The sequence below is a fragment of the Rhinolophus sinicus genome, linkage group LG01 (genome assembly GCF_036562045.2).
Source record: "Rhinolophus sinicus isolate RSC01 linkage group LG01, ASM3656204v1, whole genome shotgun sequence".
Taxonomy (NCBI): Eukaryota; Metazoa; Chordata; class Mammalia; order Chiroptera; family Rhinolophidae; genus Rhinolophus; species Rhinolophus sinicus.
Window position 1 is genome coordinate 78866165 of NC_133751.1, and position 20428 is coordinate 78886592.

At 36.4% G+C, this 20428-nt stretch overlaps 1 protein-coding gene across 39 annotated transcripts in view; it reads left to right on the forward strand.

Annotated features, from left to right (window-relative positions):
• Window positions 1-20428, forward strand: part of ABI3BP (ABI family member 3 binding protein) — a 259027-nt gene that overhangs the window by 229641 nt on the left and 8958 nt on the right. For all 39 annotated transcript variants that reach the window (XM_074332670.1, XM_019756510.2, XM_074332723.1 and 36 more), the window contains one exon: window positions 4612-4720. In XM_074332670.1, coding sequence (XP_074188771.1) covers window positions 4612-4720 — 109 coding nt within the window. The remainder of the gene's footprint in view (window positions 1-4611; window positions 4721-20428) is intronic.

The window sequence follows — 20428 nt, forward strand, 5'->3', positions numbered from 1 at the left end:
TGGGACGGTGGGACTTTGAGTCAAACTCTGACTGGTGAGGAATCTTTCAGAAGGAGCAAGTCACAGCAGAGTTCTGCTGCCTTGATGACACATTCTTGTCAGAAGTGTCATCTGATGGGAAAACATTGTCTTTGTCCTGGTTAAGTGCTCCCTGTTAATTTAAGAGACCTCTTTAAATGACATCTCTTCATCTCCTCTTAGAACTTATTTTTCATGAAGGGAAGATACATTTAGTCTTTTCATTACCAAGAAAATTACATATGTGAGAAGCTGCCACTGCTGATGACATTTAAACCAGTTTTCCTTTCAGCAACCCAATTTCTAGATTGACCTAGGACTTTCAAGTAGGCTAAAAGTTATTTCAATCATTTTAGGGGTCATGTTTTAAAAATCTATCCCTGGTCAATTTTCTGCTCACCTCAGGAAATTTTGACTCTGCTATTACCGACCCAATGACTGTGAAAATAAGAAATGCTGAGTCATTCTTTGACTTTGTTACATGAGAGTTTAATTCTCCATAGTGAACAGGGCAATTACACTAGCGGAGAAGGGGGAAAGACTAATAACATGAATCAGCTAGAGGATATATAGCAAGTAGCCTGAGTAATGGGGGTCCCGGCCGTGTGCCTGGGGTGAGCAGACAGGCAATAGAGGGACCCACTACGAAGCTGTCAGAGGTAGAGAGCAGTACACAGGGCAAGTGGGAGATGAGGGTCTGCCGAAAAAGTCTCCTCCGACTAAAAGGGAACACAGCTGCTATGTCTCCTCAGACAGAACCATCTGGTCTGGGCAACTTCCAGTGTAAGCAGCTTATTTTTGCTTAGCTGGCTTTTTTAAACCACATTTCATCAATTTTCTTTCTCACTCAAAGTTTACCATTGTTTTGAGAACGAACCAGCCCATGGTTCCTGGGGATTTGCCTCATCCTGTTTCTTTTTGCCAGTAGGCGTGAAATTAATATCTAAAAATATCTAATATCTAAAAATCTAAATCAATATCTAAAAATCAGTCAATCTCTTTGTATTGATTATCTACATGTATTAAAAAGTTCAAAACTCTCAGTCCATATACTACACTAATTAGGAGTTCCTGTGATAGCCTGAGGCTTAGTTCTCACAAAACCAAATGAACTGTAAAATTTCATTTGCCTTAAAGATGTGGGACGTCCAGTTGGAATTGGTTAATCTAATATATCTAGTAACCTGATACATCTAATACATATTCACTCATGTATCTCAATTATATCTGATTCAACTTTTTTAAAGCAGAAGGATTTTCCTTTCTGATTCATTATGTAACATTTTTAAAAATTACATAAACTCGTAATCTCAAAGAATCATGAACATAGTATACTTTATCCATCCAACCAGTCACTTTTGTAACATTGTTACCAAATGTTAATGGACTGCTTGAGATCTTTCACAAGATCACGGATTTATAATACCAATTTTCATGGCTTAGGACCACATCTCTTTAGCTATAATATTTTCTAAGTAGAAATAAGTCCATATTTAACCATTACTTACTTAGTTTGTACTTAAATGTTAGACCATATGCCCTTATAGTCTATTCTATTTTTTCCATTTCTGTTTATTTTAAAATTATTCATTAATACTACCTGATTTTAAATGCAATCTTTTATAAACCAGCAGCTCAGATAACACAGAGATTAATTTGCATGCCACTGAAAGTGGTTTTATAAGAGAGGGTGGAGAAAGATAACAGAAAGAGAGTGGAATATGTTCTTTATTCCATGAGTTGTCTTCTGTCGATAATCGACCTTTAAACTGACAGGCATGTATTCACGTCTAGTAAATACATACAAATTCAGTTGCTTCTACATGTCCCTTCTATACTAAGGTAGAAATAGGTACACCTAAGAACTTGGCCATAGCCTGGGTCAGTGGACAACTTAAATTTAAGTTAGTTATAAAGTGTTGCTTTGTCATATGCCAAGAGTGTATTGACACAGATTTAAATCCCAGACCAGCTGTGTTCTAGATATGCAACTTGGGTATACTCATATAATTAGCCTCTTTGAACTTTAGTTTCCTTATTTGCAATAATACCTATTGTTATCAATTTATCATGAAGATAAAATTGAACAGAGATTTTGAATGTGCAGCATAAATTAGCTGTTCAGTTAATGTTTGTCAGTAGTAGCAATAGCAGGACAGTTAGAAATAGATCACTATTACTATTTTCATGCTCTGTTGATCAGACTGTGATGTTCCTAATCTTCATAATAATTTTTTTTTTTTCTGTTCAGTGAATTATCTCATACTAGGGCAATAAACTCTTCTGAGGGGATAGGGGAAAAGACCAATTATTTAGTTTTAGTTCTTTATAGATTTCCTTATATCTTTACTGTGAATTATAAACAAATCCTATATTTCAAAAGAAGAAATATGGATTTATATAAGACACTACCCTTGCCTTCTGAAATATATTCAGAGTGTGTCTACAAACATTCATTCTAAAGTTAATATTCCACTTTTCTAATGCTGGATTTATGAAAAAGCTACTATCACTTTAAAACATTATAAATAAAAGATATATTTGCAAAGCCCAAAAATATTCATTCAAAAAGTTTGAATTCTGAGAGAAATTCTAAATATCTTTTTAATTGTGAAGGTAGCTTCTAGATAAATTTTGAGAAATACTATCTTTTAGGACAAAAATAGTATTATATCAGCCTCTAAAACTTGAGTCAAAAGAAAATTAAAGAAGATGTGCAATAAGAGTTTCAAGCACTAAAGGGCCGGGGTAATATTGAAAAATCACACAGGTGATGAGAAATATCCCAAGCAAAGATGTTTTTGGAAGGTGGTAGGTTTTATGCGTTACCCAGTGGAGTGTAATGTAAGTTGTTCTTTTGCTGGCTAAGCAGCACTTGAATCTTTGCAATTGGAATCGTTCAAATTTGTGTGAACTTATTTTCAAAATATATCACAGGGATAATAAAAGCAACAATAATGATAGATCTACTTGTTGAGTAAAATACATACAAAATACTACTAAGCATGTGCCATATGATCCTAATTTAATTTCCACAAGCAACACTATGAAGAGATATTATTGATGGGAAAACTGCAACTGAGATAGAGGCAAGTGGCTTGGTGTGTCTCTTTCCATTAAGCCACACAGTTTCCACTTTGTTAAAAATTAATTTTACTTCTGTTTTAATTAGTCCTATCTTTTTCTAGTATATATCGCTTCACAACTGAGGAAAAGATATAAAATGGACATATTGAATTCAGGATCCTCCCCCCTTTCCCTCTCTACTCTCTGTTGGAATAGAAAGCCAACTGAAGTGGGAACAAAAAGAGTTAGACTACAACAAAACAAAAACATAAAAATGGTTGGGAACAAAGTCTGAGGAAGAAATACTAAATACCAGCCATTAGTCCTTTAATAGCTGCACTGATGTGTCCAGATACAATGGCCTTTGCCTTCCAGTTTAATTTTGAATTTTCGGAAGGATGGTCATCAGAAATTATTCAGAAACAGTCATGCTCCTTTTAGTTTTTTCCCTTTAATATAGCTTTAAAAATCCTTCCCAAATTACAATTGGTGATTATAAGTCTCCTGAGTTATTCTATAGTTTCAGCTTTATTTCTAGTATCCACCTTCTACCTTTGGTCTCAGTGCTGACAGCAGAAATCCCTAGGAGCTTGCCAGCTCCTTTACAGCCTTTGCACTTTCCCTGATGCCCACCTCTTGTGTATTTCCTCATATTGATGAAGCTGACTTTGAGTAGGCTTTTGTTGTAGTTTCTTAGTTGGGTTTTGTTTGAATTTTTTGTTAATCCTCTGTGTGATCTTGTCACATACATTAAACTAAACTCCAACTGAGAGCCGGGAAAACCAATTAACAAATTTGTCAATTATATTCTGAAAGTCTCTTTTGATTAGTTCACAGAAACATGGCTTTACGTGAAATGTATGCAGATCTCTGTGCAGGCTTTAAAGACATAGTTTCTCTTTACAAATACAAGGGTAATTATCAAGGGGGAATGTGGAAGCAGTATATGCAAAACTTAACGTAACTTATGTAAGCAGTAGGTACAAAAATCCCATAATGCTCTAGATCACAATAGTGATTTGGTTAACTGTTATTTGCTGCTGTGGTTTTAAACTCAGAGATTTTTGCAGCAATACAATGTATTCTGTGGCCTTTTCCTGAGCTATATTGTAAAGCCTCATAGAGCAGGAAACATGGCTTCTGCGCAAACACCACTCCTCATAGAATGCTTTCCAACAATGGTAGACTCATTAACCTAACAAAATCACAGGTTACCAGTATCCAAGCGTTACTGGTCTTCACAGTTACCAGGCCTTCCTTGTTCTGGTAAAGGGAAAGCCAAGATGGTCATTGAGCAACTCCCCAAATGCTTTGGGGCCTCCATCATCTGCTGACCATCTCCATCTGGAAACTGCTAATGTGTAAGATGTACACGTAATGTATACATAATGTATAATGTATAAGATCAGAACTGCAATCTGAGTTGCTCTTTTTATGACAGTGACTTTTATTATGTTACTAGCTTCAAGAACAATTAAATCAACGGGAACATAAAGACAAGTATCTGTTGGCTTTTTCACTTTTCAGAATATGAAGTTATATCCAGAGAAAATGGGTCATTCAGTGGGAAGAACAAGTCTATTCAAATTACAAATCAAACCTTCTCCACAGTAGAAAATCTAAAACCAGACACAAGGTAAGCCACCAAGTGCCATTACAGGTAAATTCTGAGAATGCAAAAGTCCTACCAGAGGAATGAAATGACATCATCCCTCTGCATCTTAAGGGAGGACCTACTGTGCATTTCATTCTTTGGCTTTCCATACACAGCACTAGATACCTTTACCGTCATGTTTTACAAATATGCAAGTTATTGCTGGGGATACAAGAGCTAACAAGATGGTCTTGTAAGCTGACAGTATAGCTGGAAACATTGAAAAATAGAAGACCATTAGTACCAAATATTGATACTAATACCAAAATTTAAAGAAGGAAAAGTCTGTGGAACCAGAGACACCTTTGGTGTGCATGATGTAAACTAAATTTGAAGCACAGAAGAATTTAGTCAGCATGCCGGAAGAGGGAGGGCAAGGAAATAAAAGCCATGCGACAAATATAGGTGAAAGTTTATAATAGTTAATGCTTAAAATAACTAGAGACTAGTCCCAGACACGGCAATACTTTGTTTTGGGGTCTTTTTATCACAGACAAATGAGAATAGATTTTTGAAACAAGAAATAAATAATACTAGCATTGACCTACGATAAACAACTTTTCTTGGTATCCATTATTATACATTGATACGAGGTTGTTTATATTACTGCATAGTTTTGTGATTCCTTTATAAATCTAAAATACGCAATATTTTATCAGTTCATTTTATTATTATAAGAAATATAAGGACCTTTACATTTTTAGAAATATAGTAAGGATTTTTTTGGTGTGGTTTGGTTTGGTTTTACGTGGCTAAATCATCAAATTTAGCCATCTAAAACAAAACAAAAATCAAGGAGATTCTCAAATGGATATAGCCAACCATTTTCTTAAAAAAGCCAATATGCAAAATTCATTCCAACTAAATTTTGCTCTCTGGGGGAAACCAATTTATTTCCTCAAACTGCAAAACACTGTTTGATAAACTGTCTATGCTTTCTGTAAAAAAGAAAACAAATAAACAAACAAAAAACAACCTGGTATCTTAAGTTATAGTACACCAAGCAACAGAGAAGCATTTTCAGAGGGACACAATCAGGAATTTTTCCAGAGTGAATATTTCATAGCTTGAAAGTTCCTCAGAGTTGAAAAAGATCAACAGAGGTGAAAACTGAAATTCCAGCATCAGAGATTTTTTTCCCCCTACGTTTTACTTTCTGTATCTTTCACTGTCATCATGTGATTGAATGGATTGGGTATTGATTACAACACCCGAAAGAGCCTATTTTGGCTCTGACAGTAGGGAGACTCTTCTTCTATTCTTTTCAGGAGAAAAGGAAGATCTAATTTATTTTGATGGTTTGCTGTATATAAACTGTAGTGCTATACTGCAAAAATAACCCTTTTCCACAAGTGTTTTTTGTTGTTTTTTTCTTTCAAGTTCTCTATTTTAAGCTGTCACATGGAAAGTTTTGCAACTGCTAATTTTCTTAAAGGATTTAAGTTAGCCAAAATAAGCATATATTTCAGTAATGATGATCTTGGTTCTGTTTTCTTAACAAGATTAACAGGGAGAGAGCCTATTTTTACCATAATATATTTCAAGGAAAAAGTAAAAGAGAAGAAGTCATTTAATTTTGACTGTTTAATAGGTGGCTTTGGGCTTACAGGACTTGGATGGTTTCTCGCTTCAGTTTCCTGCTTTTTATTCCACTTAATAAAAAGTGAGCTGTGTAGTACACAGAAAGTACATTGAAAGGCATCCAATTTCATTGTGTTCCTTTTCTGAATCAGGCTGTCGTCAGATCTCACAATTCACCTATCAGCAATGATAATCAGAAGTAGAAGAGTTATTCCAGTGACATTTTAAACCTGATTTGTTTGTAAAAGATGGTTTGTTTGTGTTTCCATTCAGCTAACATTGACTGTCAACAAGGAGCTCAGCTGAATGCTCGCTGCTGTGGTTACAAACATGAATAAGCATGGTGCCTGGTCTTGACAGGAGGCTAGAGGGGTAGGCAGTTAATAACCAGTTGTTCTACTCAAAGTGGTGAGAGCTCTGGTAGAAGAATGCACAGGGAGAGATGGGAACCCAGAGTGGGTGGCGCTTCACAAAGTCTGGGGAAATTAGGAAAGACTTCCCAAAGAAAACTGACACTTGAGCTGAGGCTTGAAGGATTAGCACCTATTAACTAGGTGACTGGTAGGAGAAAGAGGAATGTCAGAGAGAATAGCATGTGTCCTCAGTGCAGGGGCCAAAATGGCATGGCTGTGTGCAGTGAGCAACAGGCTGTTTTCACCAGTGCAAGGGGTGGAATACATCTTTTTTTAAACAAGGGACCTTTTGTTAATGTCATGTAAAAGTGCCCTTTTGGCATCTGATGCAATTGGTCAAGTAGGTGCATAAGAGAAAAGTTCCTTTGGGCTGAGCTACATCTCATTCTGGAATCACAGGACCAATCAGGTCATGGTTTGTAACTGTCACAGGACTCGTGCTGATTGTTTCTGGATTTTGCCTCAGCCTGAAAGACAGCCTTTATCCTGCCCTCATGGTATGTGTCTCGCTTATCTCTCTGTCCTTCATCAGTGGGCCTTCTAAGAAGGACCCCTACAGCCCATTCTCATCTCAAGATAAGCAAAACCCAAAGGAGGCCTTTTCTGGATTTGCCTTTGGGAACAAGCAATGTTAAGTTTAGGAATCCCTGAAATCAGAACCCCATGCAGAGTTTTACTACTTGGCATAAGTTTGGGGTCATTCAGTACATCTACAGGTGGCTTATTTAGTTATTTTTAGTTTGATATGATTGAATGAAATCCGATAGGATATAAAGATTGTTAATGTTCATATATATGATTTGACCAGGATTATACTGATCATCCCTAATGGGTCATGATTTAAAAGTTGTACATCAGTAATTTGAAGAAAGAGCACTTTCCCATTGGGGGCAAATATAATGCATGCAGATGTCAAGGTGCTCTAATGAAAATTATTTTGTCTACAATACATGAAACTTTGTGGTGATCAAGTAGCTCAGTAGATCCCAGCCTCCAGTGAGCCTGAGAACGCATTCTGTGCTATGTTAACAGGTATACTAGAGACTCATTTGTTGCATGGGCAACATTGTTTGGAGCTGAAATATTAAAATTATTTGTTGAAACCTCTATTAGTCAAAGTAATTTAATGATTTAAGGAAGAATAAAGTGAAGTTGAGTTATTTAATTTGAGATTTCTAAAGCCTGCAAGTACCTAGTAAAATAAAACTAACACCCATGAAACAACTGGAGAGCAGCATACATAAGGCAGCATAAAAGAACATGCCAGTGTAGGACTTCCGTGCAAGTTCTGTAATTTATCAGGAGAGAAAGCCTTATGGAAAACATGAGACTGGAACTTGACAATAAACGATAGGATGGAAGGGGACAGGCTGGTAAGAAAAGCGCATCAATAGTATTGTTCTTTCAAATCAGATACGTATGCATGACTTTGGTGAAATACAGGTACTCCGCAGAGTTCCCACCGACAGCAAAGCTACAGCCAGAATAATAAAATTATGAGTCCCCCAAATTTAGATGTGTTGGCTTTTTCGATGCAAGCTCTTTTCATACTCTATCACATTGTTAAGGCAAGGTTTCTTTCCATTGTATCTTTTCTGCCCCAACCGTGGTCCAAGATTAATGCTAATAAAAGACACTATAAAACGAAGAAAGAGTGTACAAGACGCAGCCACCAGGTGGTTTTTATTAGCTAGAAAGAATGACTTTGGTCACATTTCAGTGCTTGGGAAATTTTGAAACCAAAATATACAGTAATACTGAATTCCCCAAATAGGCAAACTTTGAATTATAGCTGTGAAAATCCTCCCCCTTCCCTTAGGTTCTGGAATTCCCTATTTGAAAAGCTGGAAGATAATAACTTCTGAAAGAATTACCATAGCTGCATTCCAGTTCCAGGAGACATATGTCAATAATTTATTTTAAGAGTGTTTTTCCACCATTTGTCCTGACTGAAAACAAAACATGAGATCTAAAACAGGTGATAATGATTCGCTAATCATTGCACATGGACCAGGGTGGAGTACAGAGTTTAGTGTTAGACCATTTCACTCAGGAGAATCAAGGCAGAGACAATAGATCTACAGAGCTTTATTGGTTCAAAATTATAAATGTTCACAGACTAGTCTAGAACCAAAAAGATGGTGGGCTATGCTACCTTTTCCTTCTCACAGTGTATGCTCACCTCTCTCTCTGCCTGTTTTTACGACTGAGCGGGGTTTTTATGTACTTTGCAGAAGGCTGACAAATAGCCCACAGGTATGGGCCTTCCACCAGCTGTTTTGCTGCTGGGAGGGTGCAGCAACACACCTGACGTGAGATGTTTCTGTCTATAGAGAGCGGAGCTGCATGGTTTCTCTGGGGCACCGAGGTGCAACTCCAGAGGGGGCACGGTGGGACACATCCCAGCCTTGCCAATGGCTGCTTGCAGCTGTGGTAAGCTGTGATCATATATGGGCACAGGGAAGAAGGACTGTTTGTGGGGAGCCATCACTGTCTTAGTCACGTGACACAGAAGCACTCTACCAACAGAGGCAAACTGCCGTGGCACAACTCCATCATCTCTGTCTTTACAGGATCCCTCGCTCACCCCCTACCCCTAAAGTACAAAGAAAATGTAGAGATGTTTGTATCAGTACCCGTCGAGCCCATGCCCCAATGTTTATTTTCCACTTAATTTTTCCCCATGAAATCTCAACATGTGGCTCTCGTTGAACTAAAAGAAAAATAATAAGGGCCTCTCCTTTCTGGAGCCAACCACTTTGTTTGCAAAGACCACTATGATTACTTTCAGTTCTGTGAACGGAAGAACTGATAAAGTACATGACTTAAACTGTAAGTCCTGCACCACTGCTTAAAGGGACAGGAAGTGTGCTAACTGATCTCGAGGTCTCTCCCGGTTCTAAAATGATATATTCTTATATGTGAAGCCATGCACAGTGTCAGTGGGAAAATGGGAACTGAAAATAAAATCAAAACCTAGGTCAGTCTTATAGCAACTAGAATTGTCCTGATAAACCATTTTTCTTTGAATCTATGTGTGGTCTGCAATTTGTTTTCAGACAAATTGTTTCGTTTTTTTTTGTTTTTTTTTTATTAAAGTTTATGGGGGTGACAATGGTTAGTAAAGTTACATAGGTTTCAAGTGTACAGTTCTGTAAGACATCATCTATGTATCACATTGTGTGCTCACCACCCAGAGTCGGTTCTCTTTCCATCACCATATATTGGATCCCCTTTACCCTCATCTACCACCCCGTACCCTTTTGCCCTCTGGTAACCACTAAACTATATTGTCTATGTCCATGAGTTTTTGTTTCTTTATTTGTCTTGTTCCTTTGTTGCGCTCAGTTTTATATCCCACATATCAGTGAAATCATATGGTTCTTGACTTTTTCTGTCTGACTTATTTGTTTTTAATACGCATTTTGATAAGCCATTGTTCTTCCAGATGAACTGGTTTGGCAATACATATGGATGGACACACACAGTCACTATACACTAGCTTTTAAAAAAAGCCCTTTAATCTCACTCTTCTCTTCAAATTAGCCCATGTCTCTCCTCACTGGCTAAAAAAAACTGAAGAATCCACTGTGTGTGCCAGACTTACATGTGGCCCAGCAATTTCCTGTGGAAAATGTACTCTGACGGGTAATTAAGACAAATCAAGTTCACTTAACCTGCTCAAGTACTTCTATTGTCCTCTGTGGCTTAGGAGGGTTCTGGAGAACAGTTCTTCCTCTAAGACCAAAATCTACCTGAGTTTCCTATAGCTGACCGCATACAGTTCGGGACTATTGTTTGTGTTGTTTGATTTAATAAAATATTGGCACTAAAAGTAAATGGGAATAGAGGCAGCAACTTCTTACAAACTGAATCTGGCTGAATGAAGCAGGCATGTGGAATAGCCATTATATCTTTACTTGTGGTGTTTTTGTGAAATTCTGGTTTCTGCAGATTCTGTAGTAGCTTTTCAACATCTCTTCTCATAGGACTTGTAGAAAGGAGTGAACTGCCAGAGCCTTAAGCATTGTATTTAGTTGTTGTAGGTGTGGGCAGCAAAACAATTGCTTCCTCATTAAAGAAGGAAGAAATATAATGGATTGCTCGGTTTTGCAACTTTTCTTCTGGCAAAAGTACAGCAAGGAGCACAGAACTCCACTAGTCTATAAAGAGAGACTTCACTCATGTGTGGGATATGAAACTGAAAGCAACAAATGATAAAGACAAATAAAGAAACTAAAACTCATAGATACTGACAACAGTTTAGTGGTTACCTAAATGCTTACCCTAGGTAAGGGGGGAGGAGGGTGGTAGATGAGGGTAAAGGGGGTCCAATATATGGTGATGGAAGGAGCACTGACTCTGGGTGGTGACAATGTGAGATATAGATGATATATTATAGAATTGTACACTTAAAACCTACATTATTTTATTAACCAATTTCACCCCAATAAATTTAATTTTAAAAAAAGAACAAAGAGCAATTCTTCTTTTCACATCACCATATTATTTTCATTACTTTTCACTTAGAATTATGTAACGCCTAGCAGAAGGGTTGCCAGAAACTCACAGCAACACTTTAGAATTAAGAGTACAGCCCAGATCTGAAACTTGTGTACCCCACAGAAATGGGAGACACAAGACATGTCCTTAAGGACGCACAAGGCAGCTGGTTGACGCTGCCTGATGCCTGCTATGCCCTGCTCCTCTCCCTCTGTCCCAGGACTTGTTTTGTCCTCTAAGTCCCTGCCGCTCTGCCCTTTGCTCCTTATCTGTATTCCCATGTCAGCACAGTATCTGCATGCGGCAGGAATCCAGAAATGCTTACCCTAATTTTGCAGTGTTGTTGGAGAACTGATTGATTGGGTTTCTCTTTCCCTGTCTGAGTGCCCCATACCCTTTTTCTCTTATTCCACTTTTCCATTTCTCTCCCCCTGACTGAAACTTTACCTGAATGAGGCTCAAATATTTCAAGACTACACTAGGGGTAAAATTAACTAACCAAACAATTCAAACAGACAGCTACAGGATGGACTTTCTACATAAAAACAAGGTTGCTTGAGGTTTTATGAGGCTACTGTTAGAGTTAAAACACGCTTTTTAAGTAAATGGGAGTGTATTAAAAGTTCACTAGATAATGAAGATTATAATTCAGCTCTATACTATGGACAAAAATGGAGGGAAATGGTTATAGAGAGGAATAAAGGAAGGGAAGGCAGGAGATGACAGAGTCTGTGCCCTAAGCACCTGAAGAATCGTCTCAGGCTGCGTCCTCCAGCTCCGAGCTTCCCTGTCTCTCAGTTTGACCCATGAACCACAGATCCCACTATTTAAAACCCTACTTTTCCACTTTTTCTATAAATTGATATTTAATGCGTATGCTGATTTTCACAGTTGCTCTCAAACTCTACCCTCTTTATTATCCCTCTGGGATAATAATTCTTCTGGGATAATAATTTAGAGCTTTCTAGACTCTTCAGAGAAATCTTGGAACTTTTTTTTTTTTAGCCTATGGAGTTATTTTGATGGCAGGCAGAAAGCTTCACCTGCTAAATTTTCATTCTTCCCCATAACCCATTAGCTATGCACTTATTATGACCTTTATAACTACAACAGTACGTGGACATAGAGGAATTCTTCTTGAGAGTTCCCGTGGCAGTATTGGTCAAATTCCCCAACACTAGAAGCACCTTTTAAAAAAAAATTCTCTAGATATAAATATAATACTAGAGGATATTTATAATCACTATGTGCCAGGCCCCTTGCTTTTACATGTATTATCTCATTTAAACCTCACCAAAAAACTCAGATACTTGTATACCCTTATCGGTTATAATTACAAATGACGTTATGATCCTCATTTTTACATATGAGAAAATTGGTGCTTATAGAGGTTAAATAACTTACCTGAAAGTCACATGGTAGTGCAGCTGTGAACCCACGTCTTTCTGGCTCCAGAAACCATGCTGACAGGGAGGCTTGGGAAGATTCCTTTTGTTTGGATGGATCCCTACCCAGGCGGAACCAGGCCTGGCATTCTGCCAGCGGTGTCCTTACTTGGCTTGTCCTGTAGGAGACCCAAGAGCTTCACTACCGTTGTCATCGGGACTGCACTGTAATTCATTTTAGTGAAGTAGGTCTGATAAATGGCTTTTTCATTTTCATCAGAAATACATGCACGTGGTTTTAAAATTCAAATGCTACGAAGCAACTCATTCATATGAATAAATTCCGTTTCCCAGAAGCAAATATTTTCAATTTTTTGTTTTTCAACTTTATTAAGGTATAATTGACAAAATTGTAAGATAGTTAAAGTGTACAACATGACTGATACATGTACACATTATGAAAGGATTCCCCCCACCCATCAAGTTAATCAGCACATCCATCACCTTATATATGTACCTTTCGGGGGAGGGAGGCTTAAAACATTAAATTCTACCCTCGTAGCACACTTCAATTATGCGATACATTATCAACTATAGTCACGATGTTACACATTAGATCCTCAGAACTTACTCATCTTATAGCTGAAAGTTTGGACCCTTTTACCAGCCTCTTCCTATTTACTTCACCCGCCAACCCCGGTTTTCTACTGTTTCTGTGAATTCAACTTTTTTTTTTTTTTAGATTCCATATATAAGTGATACCATGCAGTATTTGTCATTGTCTGCCGTATTTCACTTTTCTTTCCACTTAGTATAATGCCCTCGAGGTTCAATCCATGTTATTGCAAATGTAGGATTTCCTTAATTTTCAAGTCTGAATGATATTCCATTACTGTGTTTCCCCGAAAATAAGACCTAGCTGGACAATCAGCTCTAATGCAACTTTTGGAGCAAAAATTAATGTAAGACCGGTCTTATATAAGACCCAGTATTGTATCATATCATATCGTATCTTATATAAGACTGGGTATAATATAACAATATAATATAATATAATATAATATAATATAATATAATATAATATAATATAATACCAGTTATTATATTATATTATGACCCGGTCTTGTATTTATAGTAAAATAAGACCAGGTCTTATATTAATTTTTGCTCCAAAAGACGCATTAGAGCTGATTATCCGGCTAGGTCTTATTTTCAGGGAAACATAGTATATACATATATCACATTTTCTTTTTCCATTCATTCATCGATGGACACTTAGATTGTTTCCATATCTTGGCCAGTGTGAATAATGCTGCTATGAACATGGGAATACAAATATCTCTTAGAGGTAAAGATTTCATTTCCTTTGGATATGTACCTAGAAGTGGAATTGCTGGATCCATATTGTTTCCAGGGTGGCTGTACCAGTTACATCCCACCCACAGTGCATAAGGGTACACTTTCCTCCCCATCCTCACCAGCATTTGTTATCTCATCTTTCTGTTAATAGATCGGATATCATAACAGATGTGAGGTAATAGCTTTTTGTGATTTTGATTTGTATTGTCCTCATGATTAGTGATGTTGAGCATCTTTTCATGTACGTTGGCCAGCTATATTTCTTTGGAAAATGTCTATTCAGGTGATTTACCCTTTTTTTTTAAATTTGGTTATTTGCTTTTTTGCTATTGAGTTGTATGAGTTCCTTATGTATTCTGGATATTAACCCTTTATTGCATACATAGTTTGCAAATGTTTTCTCTCATTCTATATGTTGCCTTTTCATTTTGTTAATGGTTTCCTTTGCTGTGCAGAGCTTTTAGTGTAATGCAGTCCTATTTGTTTATTTTTGCTTTTATTTTCTTTGTTTTTGGTGTCAAATCCAAAAAATATCATCACCAAGACCAGGGATTACACCTATGTTTTCTTCTAGCAGTTTTATGGTTTCATGTCTTATGTCCAAGTCTTTAATCCATTTTGAGCTAATTTTGCTTTTATTGTCTTTGTTTTTGGTGTCAAATCCAAAAAATATCATCACCACGACCAGAGCTTACGCCTATGTTTTCTTCTAGGAGTTTCATGGTTCACGTCTTATGTCCAAGTCTTTAATCCATTTTGAGCTTTATTTTATAAGACCCCATATTATATTGTATCATATCAGATCAGATCAGATCAGATCATATTATATCATATCATATCATATCATATAGACTTGGTATTATATTATATTATATTATATTATATTATATTATATTATATTATATTATATTATATTGTATTATATTACACCAGGTCTTATATTAAAATAAGACCCGGTCTTATATTAATTTTTGTTCCAAAAGACGCATTAGAGCTGATGGTCTGGCTAGGTCTTATTTTCGGGGAAACATGGTATTCTGTTCCATTGATCTATGTATCTGTTTTCATGCCAATACCATACTTTTTTGACTATTATATCTTTGTAATATAGATTAAAATCAGGGTGCATGATGCCTCTAGCTTTGTTCTTTCTCAAGAGTGCTCTGGCTATTCAGGACCTTTGGTGGTTCTATATAAATTTTAGGATGTATGTTCTATTTTTTGAAAAATGACTTTAAAATTTTGATAGAGATTGCACTGAATCTATAGACTGCTTTGGGTAGTAGGGATAATTTAACAATATTAGTTCTTCTAATCCATGAACATGAAATATATTTCTATTTATTTGTGTCTTCAATTTCTTTCATCAATATTTTATAGTAGTGTACAGATCTTTCTCCTTGAATAAATTTATTCCTAAGTATTTTATTTTTATGATGGTATTGTAAATGGGATTTTCTGAATTTTTCTTTCTGATAGTTCATTGTTGGTGTATAAAACATAATAACTGATTTTTGTATATTGATTTTGTGTCCTGCAACTTTACTGAATTTGTACATTAGTTCTAACAGTTTTTTGGTTGAGTCTTTAGGGTTTCTTATATATCATATCATGTCATCAGACAATTTTACTTCTTCCTTTCCAATTTAGATGCCTTTTATTTCTTTTTCTTTCCTAATTGTTCCAGCTAGGACTTCCAGCACTATGTTGAATAAAAGTGGTGAAAGGGGGCATCCTTGTCTTTTTTCTGTACTTAGAGGAAAACCTTTCAGCATATCTCTGTTGAGTATGTTATTAGCTGTGGTCTTGTCATATATAGCCTTTATTTTGTTGAGGTACGTTCCCTCTATACCCACTTTGTTGATAGTTTTTCTCATGAAAGTATGTTGAATTTTGCCAAATGCTTTTTCGGTATCTATTGAAATCATGTAAATAATCATATGACTTTTATCTCTCATTTTGTTAAGTTGGTGTATTGATTTGTGGATGTTGAACCATCTTTGCATCCCTGCAATGACTCCCACTTGATTATGTTGTATGATCCTTTTAATGTATTGTTGAACCCAGTTTGCTAATATTTTATTGAGGATTTTTGCATCTATTTTCATCAAGGATCTTGACTTGTAATTTTCTTTTCTTGTAATGTCCTTCTCTGACTTTGTTACAGGGTAATGCTGGCTTTGTAAAATGAGTGTGGGCATGTCCCCTCCCCTTCAATTTATTGTAAGACTTTGAGAAGAATTGACATTAACTCTTCTTTAAATGTTTGGTAGAATTCACCAGTGAAACCATCTAGTCCTGAGATTTTGTTTGTTGGGAGTTTTTTGATTACTGATTCAATCTCCTTACTAGTAATTGGTGTTCACATTGGTATTTTTTCTGATTCAGTCTTGGTAGGTTGTGTGTTTCTAGGAATCTTCCCTTTTTTCTATGTTATCCAATTTGTTGAAGTATAATTGTTCATAGTAGTCTCTTACAGTCCTTTATATTTTGATATCAGTTGTAATGTCTCCTCTTTCATTTCTGATTTTATTTATTTGGATCTTCTCTCTTTTTTCTTATTCTAGCAAACTTTTGTCAATTTTGTTTATCTTTTCCAAAAAATCAGCTCTTAGTTTCATTGATCTTTATTGTTTTTCATTTATTTCTTCTCTGATCTTTGTTATTTCCTTCCTTCTACTAAGTTTGGGCTTAGTTTGTTCTTCTTTTTCCAGTTCCTTGAGCTGTAAAATTAGATATTTGAAAGCTTTTTCTTTTTCTTAATATAGGCATTCATCTCTAAACTTTCCTCTTGGAATTGCTTTTGCTGCATCCCATAAATTTTAGTATGTTGTATTTTCATTTTAATTTGTCTGAAGATATTTTTGATTACTCTTTTGATTTCTTCTTTGCCCCATTAACTGTTCAGTAATATGTTTTTTAATCTTCACACATCTGTGAATTTTCCAGTTTTCTCCTTGTAATTGATTTCTACTTGCATACCATTATGGTCAGAGATGTTTGATACGATTTCAATTTTCTTAGATTTATTAAGACTTGTTTTATTTTGTGGCCTAACATATGATCTATCCTGAAGATCATGTGTGCCTGAGAACAGTGTATATTCTGTTGCTGTCAGATACAATGTTCTCTATGTCTGTTAGGTCCATCTGATATAACGTGTAGATTAAGTTTTTTGTTTCCTTATTGATTTTCTGTCTGGATCATCTATCCATTGTTGAAAGTGGGGTATTGAAATCCCCTACCCTTATTGTATTCCTGTCTATTTTTCTCTTCAGATATGCTAATATTTGCTTTATATATTAAGGTGCTCCTAATGGGTTCATAAATATTTACAAATGCTACATCCTCTTGAAGTGACACATTTGTCATTATACAATGACCATCTTGTCTCTTGTTACAGTATTTGGCTTAAAATCTATTTTGTCTATTAAGGATAGGCACCTCTGCTTTCTTTGGTTTCCATTTGCATAAAATATCTTTTTCCATCCTTTCACTTTTAGTCTGTGTGTCTTTAAAGCTGAAGTGAGTATCTGATAGGCAACATATACTTGGGTCTTGTTGTTTTTGTCCATTAAACCACTCTATGTATTTTGATTAGAGAATTTAGTCCATATACATTTAAAGTAATTATTGATAGGTATGGATTTACTATTGCTATTTTCTTCATTGTTTTCTGGTTGTTTTGTAATTATTTTGTTCCTTTCTTCCTCTGCTCCCTTCCTTTGTGATTTGATGATTTTCTGTAGTGGTATGCTTTGATTCTTTTTATTTTGTGTATCTACTATATGTTGTTACTTTGTGTTACCATAAGGCTTACATAAAACATCTTCTATTTATAACAGTCTACTTTAAGCTTATAATAACTTAACTTCAAATGCATACAAAAGCTCTACATTTTTACTCTTCCACATTTTGTTTTTGATGGCACAATTTAAATCTTTTTACATTGTGTATCCATTAACAAATAATTATCGTACAATTATTTTTAATACTTTTTAAATCTCCATAATAGTTATAAGTGATTTACCCACCATGATTACAACAGTAGAGTATTCTGAATTGAACTATATATTTACTTTTGCCCAGTGAGTTTTATATTTTCATGTGTTTTCCTGTAATTGAGTTAGCATCCTTTAGTTACAGCTTGAAGAACTCTCTTTAACATTTCTTGTAAGGCTTGTGTAGTGATGGTGATGAACTCTGCCAGCTTTTGTTTGTCTGGTAAACTCATTATCTCTCTTTCAGTTCTGAAAGACAGCTTTGCTGGGTAATTTTGTTTGTTTTGTTTTGTTTCAACACTTTGAATATGTCATGCCACTCCCTTCTGGCCTGAAAGTTTCTGTTAAAAAATCTGCTAATAGTTTTATGGGAAATCCCTTGTAATAGCTTTTCTACTCTTCCTGTTTTTAAGATTCCCTTGTCTTTAACTTTTGATAATTTAATTATAATGTGTCTCAGTATGGATCTCTTTGGATTATTTTAATTTGGAACTCTGGACTTCCTGGATCTGAATGTCTGTTTCCTTCACCAGATAAGGGAAGTTTTCAGCCATTATGTTTTTTTAATAAGCTTTCTACACTTTCTCTCCTTTCCTTCTGGAACCCCTATAATGCATATCTTGGTCTGCTTGATGGTGTCCCATATGTCCCTTAAGCTATCTTCACTCTTTTTCATTTTTGTTTGTTTTTTCCTCTGGATGAATTCTACTGCCTTGTCTTCAAGTTTGCTGATCCTTTCTTCCACTCGATTTAATATGATGTTAAACTCCTCCAATGGATTTTTCAGTTGTTATTGTATTCTTCAGCTATGTGTTTTCTGTTTTGCACGTTTTAATATTTTCTATCTCTGCTGAGATTCTAAATTTGTTCATGCATTGGTCTCCTGGCCTTGGTGAACATCTTTATGACTGTTATTTTGAACTCTCTATCTGGTAAATCACTTGTGTTCATTTCATTTCGTTTCTGGAGATATTTCTTTTTCTTTTATTTGGAACATATTCCTGTTTCTTCATTTTCTTTGACTCTTTTTGTTGGTTTCTAACTATTAGATAAAACAGCCATCTCTCCCAGTCTCAATAGAATGGTCTTGTATAAGAAATGAACCTCTTTGATCAGCCCAGCCCAAATGCCTAGTTGTCTCTCAAACCTCTGAGATTGTCCAAGCCACTTTCCTTATTCTTAGTGGCTTGCAGTAATTGAGTGTGCCCAAACCCGTCAATGTCCCAAAGGTGAAAATTGCAGTCAGCACCTACCGTGTTTCACTGAAAATAAGACCTAGCCAGACAATCAGCTCTAATGCATCTTTTGGAGCAAAAATTAATAAGACCCAGTCTTATTTTACTGTAAGGACGGGTCCACAATATATATATGATATATGATATGATATGATATGATGATATGATATGATATGATATGATATATAATAATAGACTGGGTCTTATATTAATTTTTGCTCCAAAAGATGCATTAGAGCTGATTGTCCCGCTAGGTCTTATTTTCGGAGAAAGACAGTAGATGCAGGCTGATTATAAACTGGACCTTCAGGTAGCAGCTGGGAAATTATGTAGTTAAGCCCCTTCCTGGGAGAAACTGGAAGATGGGCATCTAGCCTGTTCCCTCTGTGTTGGACCGAGGATATAGCCATGGGAGGAAGAAAGGGATGCTCTTGCACCTTTTAAAAACTGCTTCATTTGCTATAGTACTGTGGAACTCAGGAATGCAAGCCCCATTGGCTCTCAGAGCCAGGTAATCTGGGGGCTCATCACATGGGCAGCAGCTACAAAAGCTGGGGTGCCAGACTTTTGTACAGATTCCTTCCAGGGAGACAGAGTGACTTGGTTTTATTGTTGGAGCAGGCTGGAGAGAGGGCAGGAAAGGTGTCTGCTGGTTTCCCAGTCTCGGGGAAGAATTGCAGCCAGCCACTAGATAGGTGCTTAAGTTAGAAGCCTTACCTTCAGGCAGCAGTTTTTAAAGTATGCAACCCTTATGAGCCCTTTTCAGGGAGAGTGGGAGATGGGCATTTTTGCCTGTTCCCTCTGTGCTGAGCCAGTTAAGCACTACTTCTTTGCTACAGTCCTGTGGTAATTGTGAATGCAAGCCCCATTGGCTATCAGGGCCACATGACCTATCCCTTGGGTAGAAGCTGTAAGAGCTTGGGTGCAGACATATGTACAACCTCCTTGCAGGAAGATACTAGTGACTTGGAGCTGGCTGGAGAGGTGTCCATCATCTTCCAGTCTCCATGGAGGATCATAGCGAGGCTCTAGATGCTGCTAAATTAGAAACTTGGTCCTCAGGCAGTTTCAGGGAAAGACTGGGAAATGGGTGATTTTTCCTGCTCCCTCTGCACTGGGATAGCTGTGGTTCATGCTCATGCACTTTTGAATAACTGCTTTATTCTTCAAAGTTTCATCGACACAATCCTCATTGGCTTCCAGAGCTAGGTGT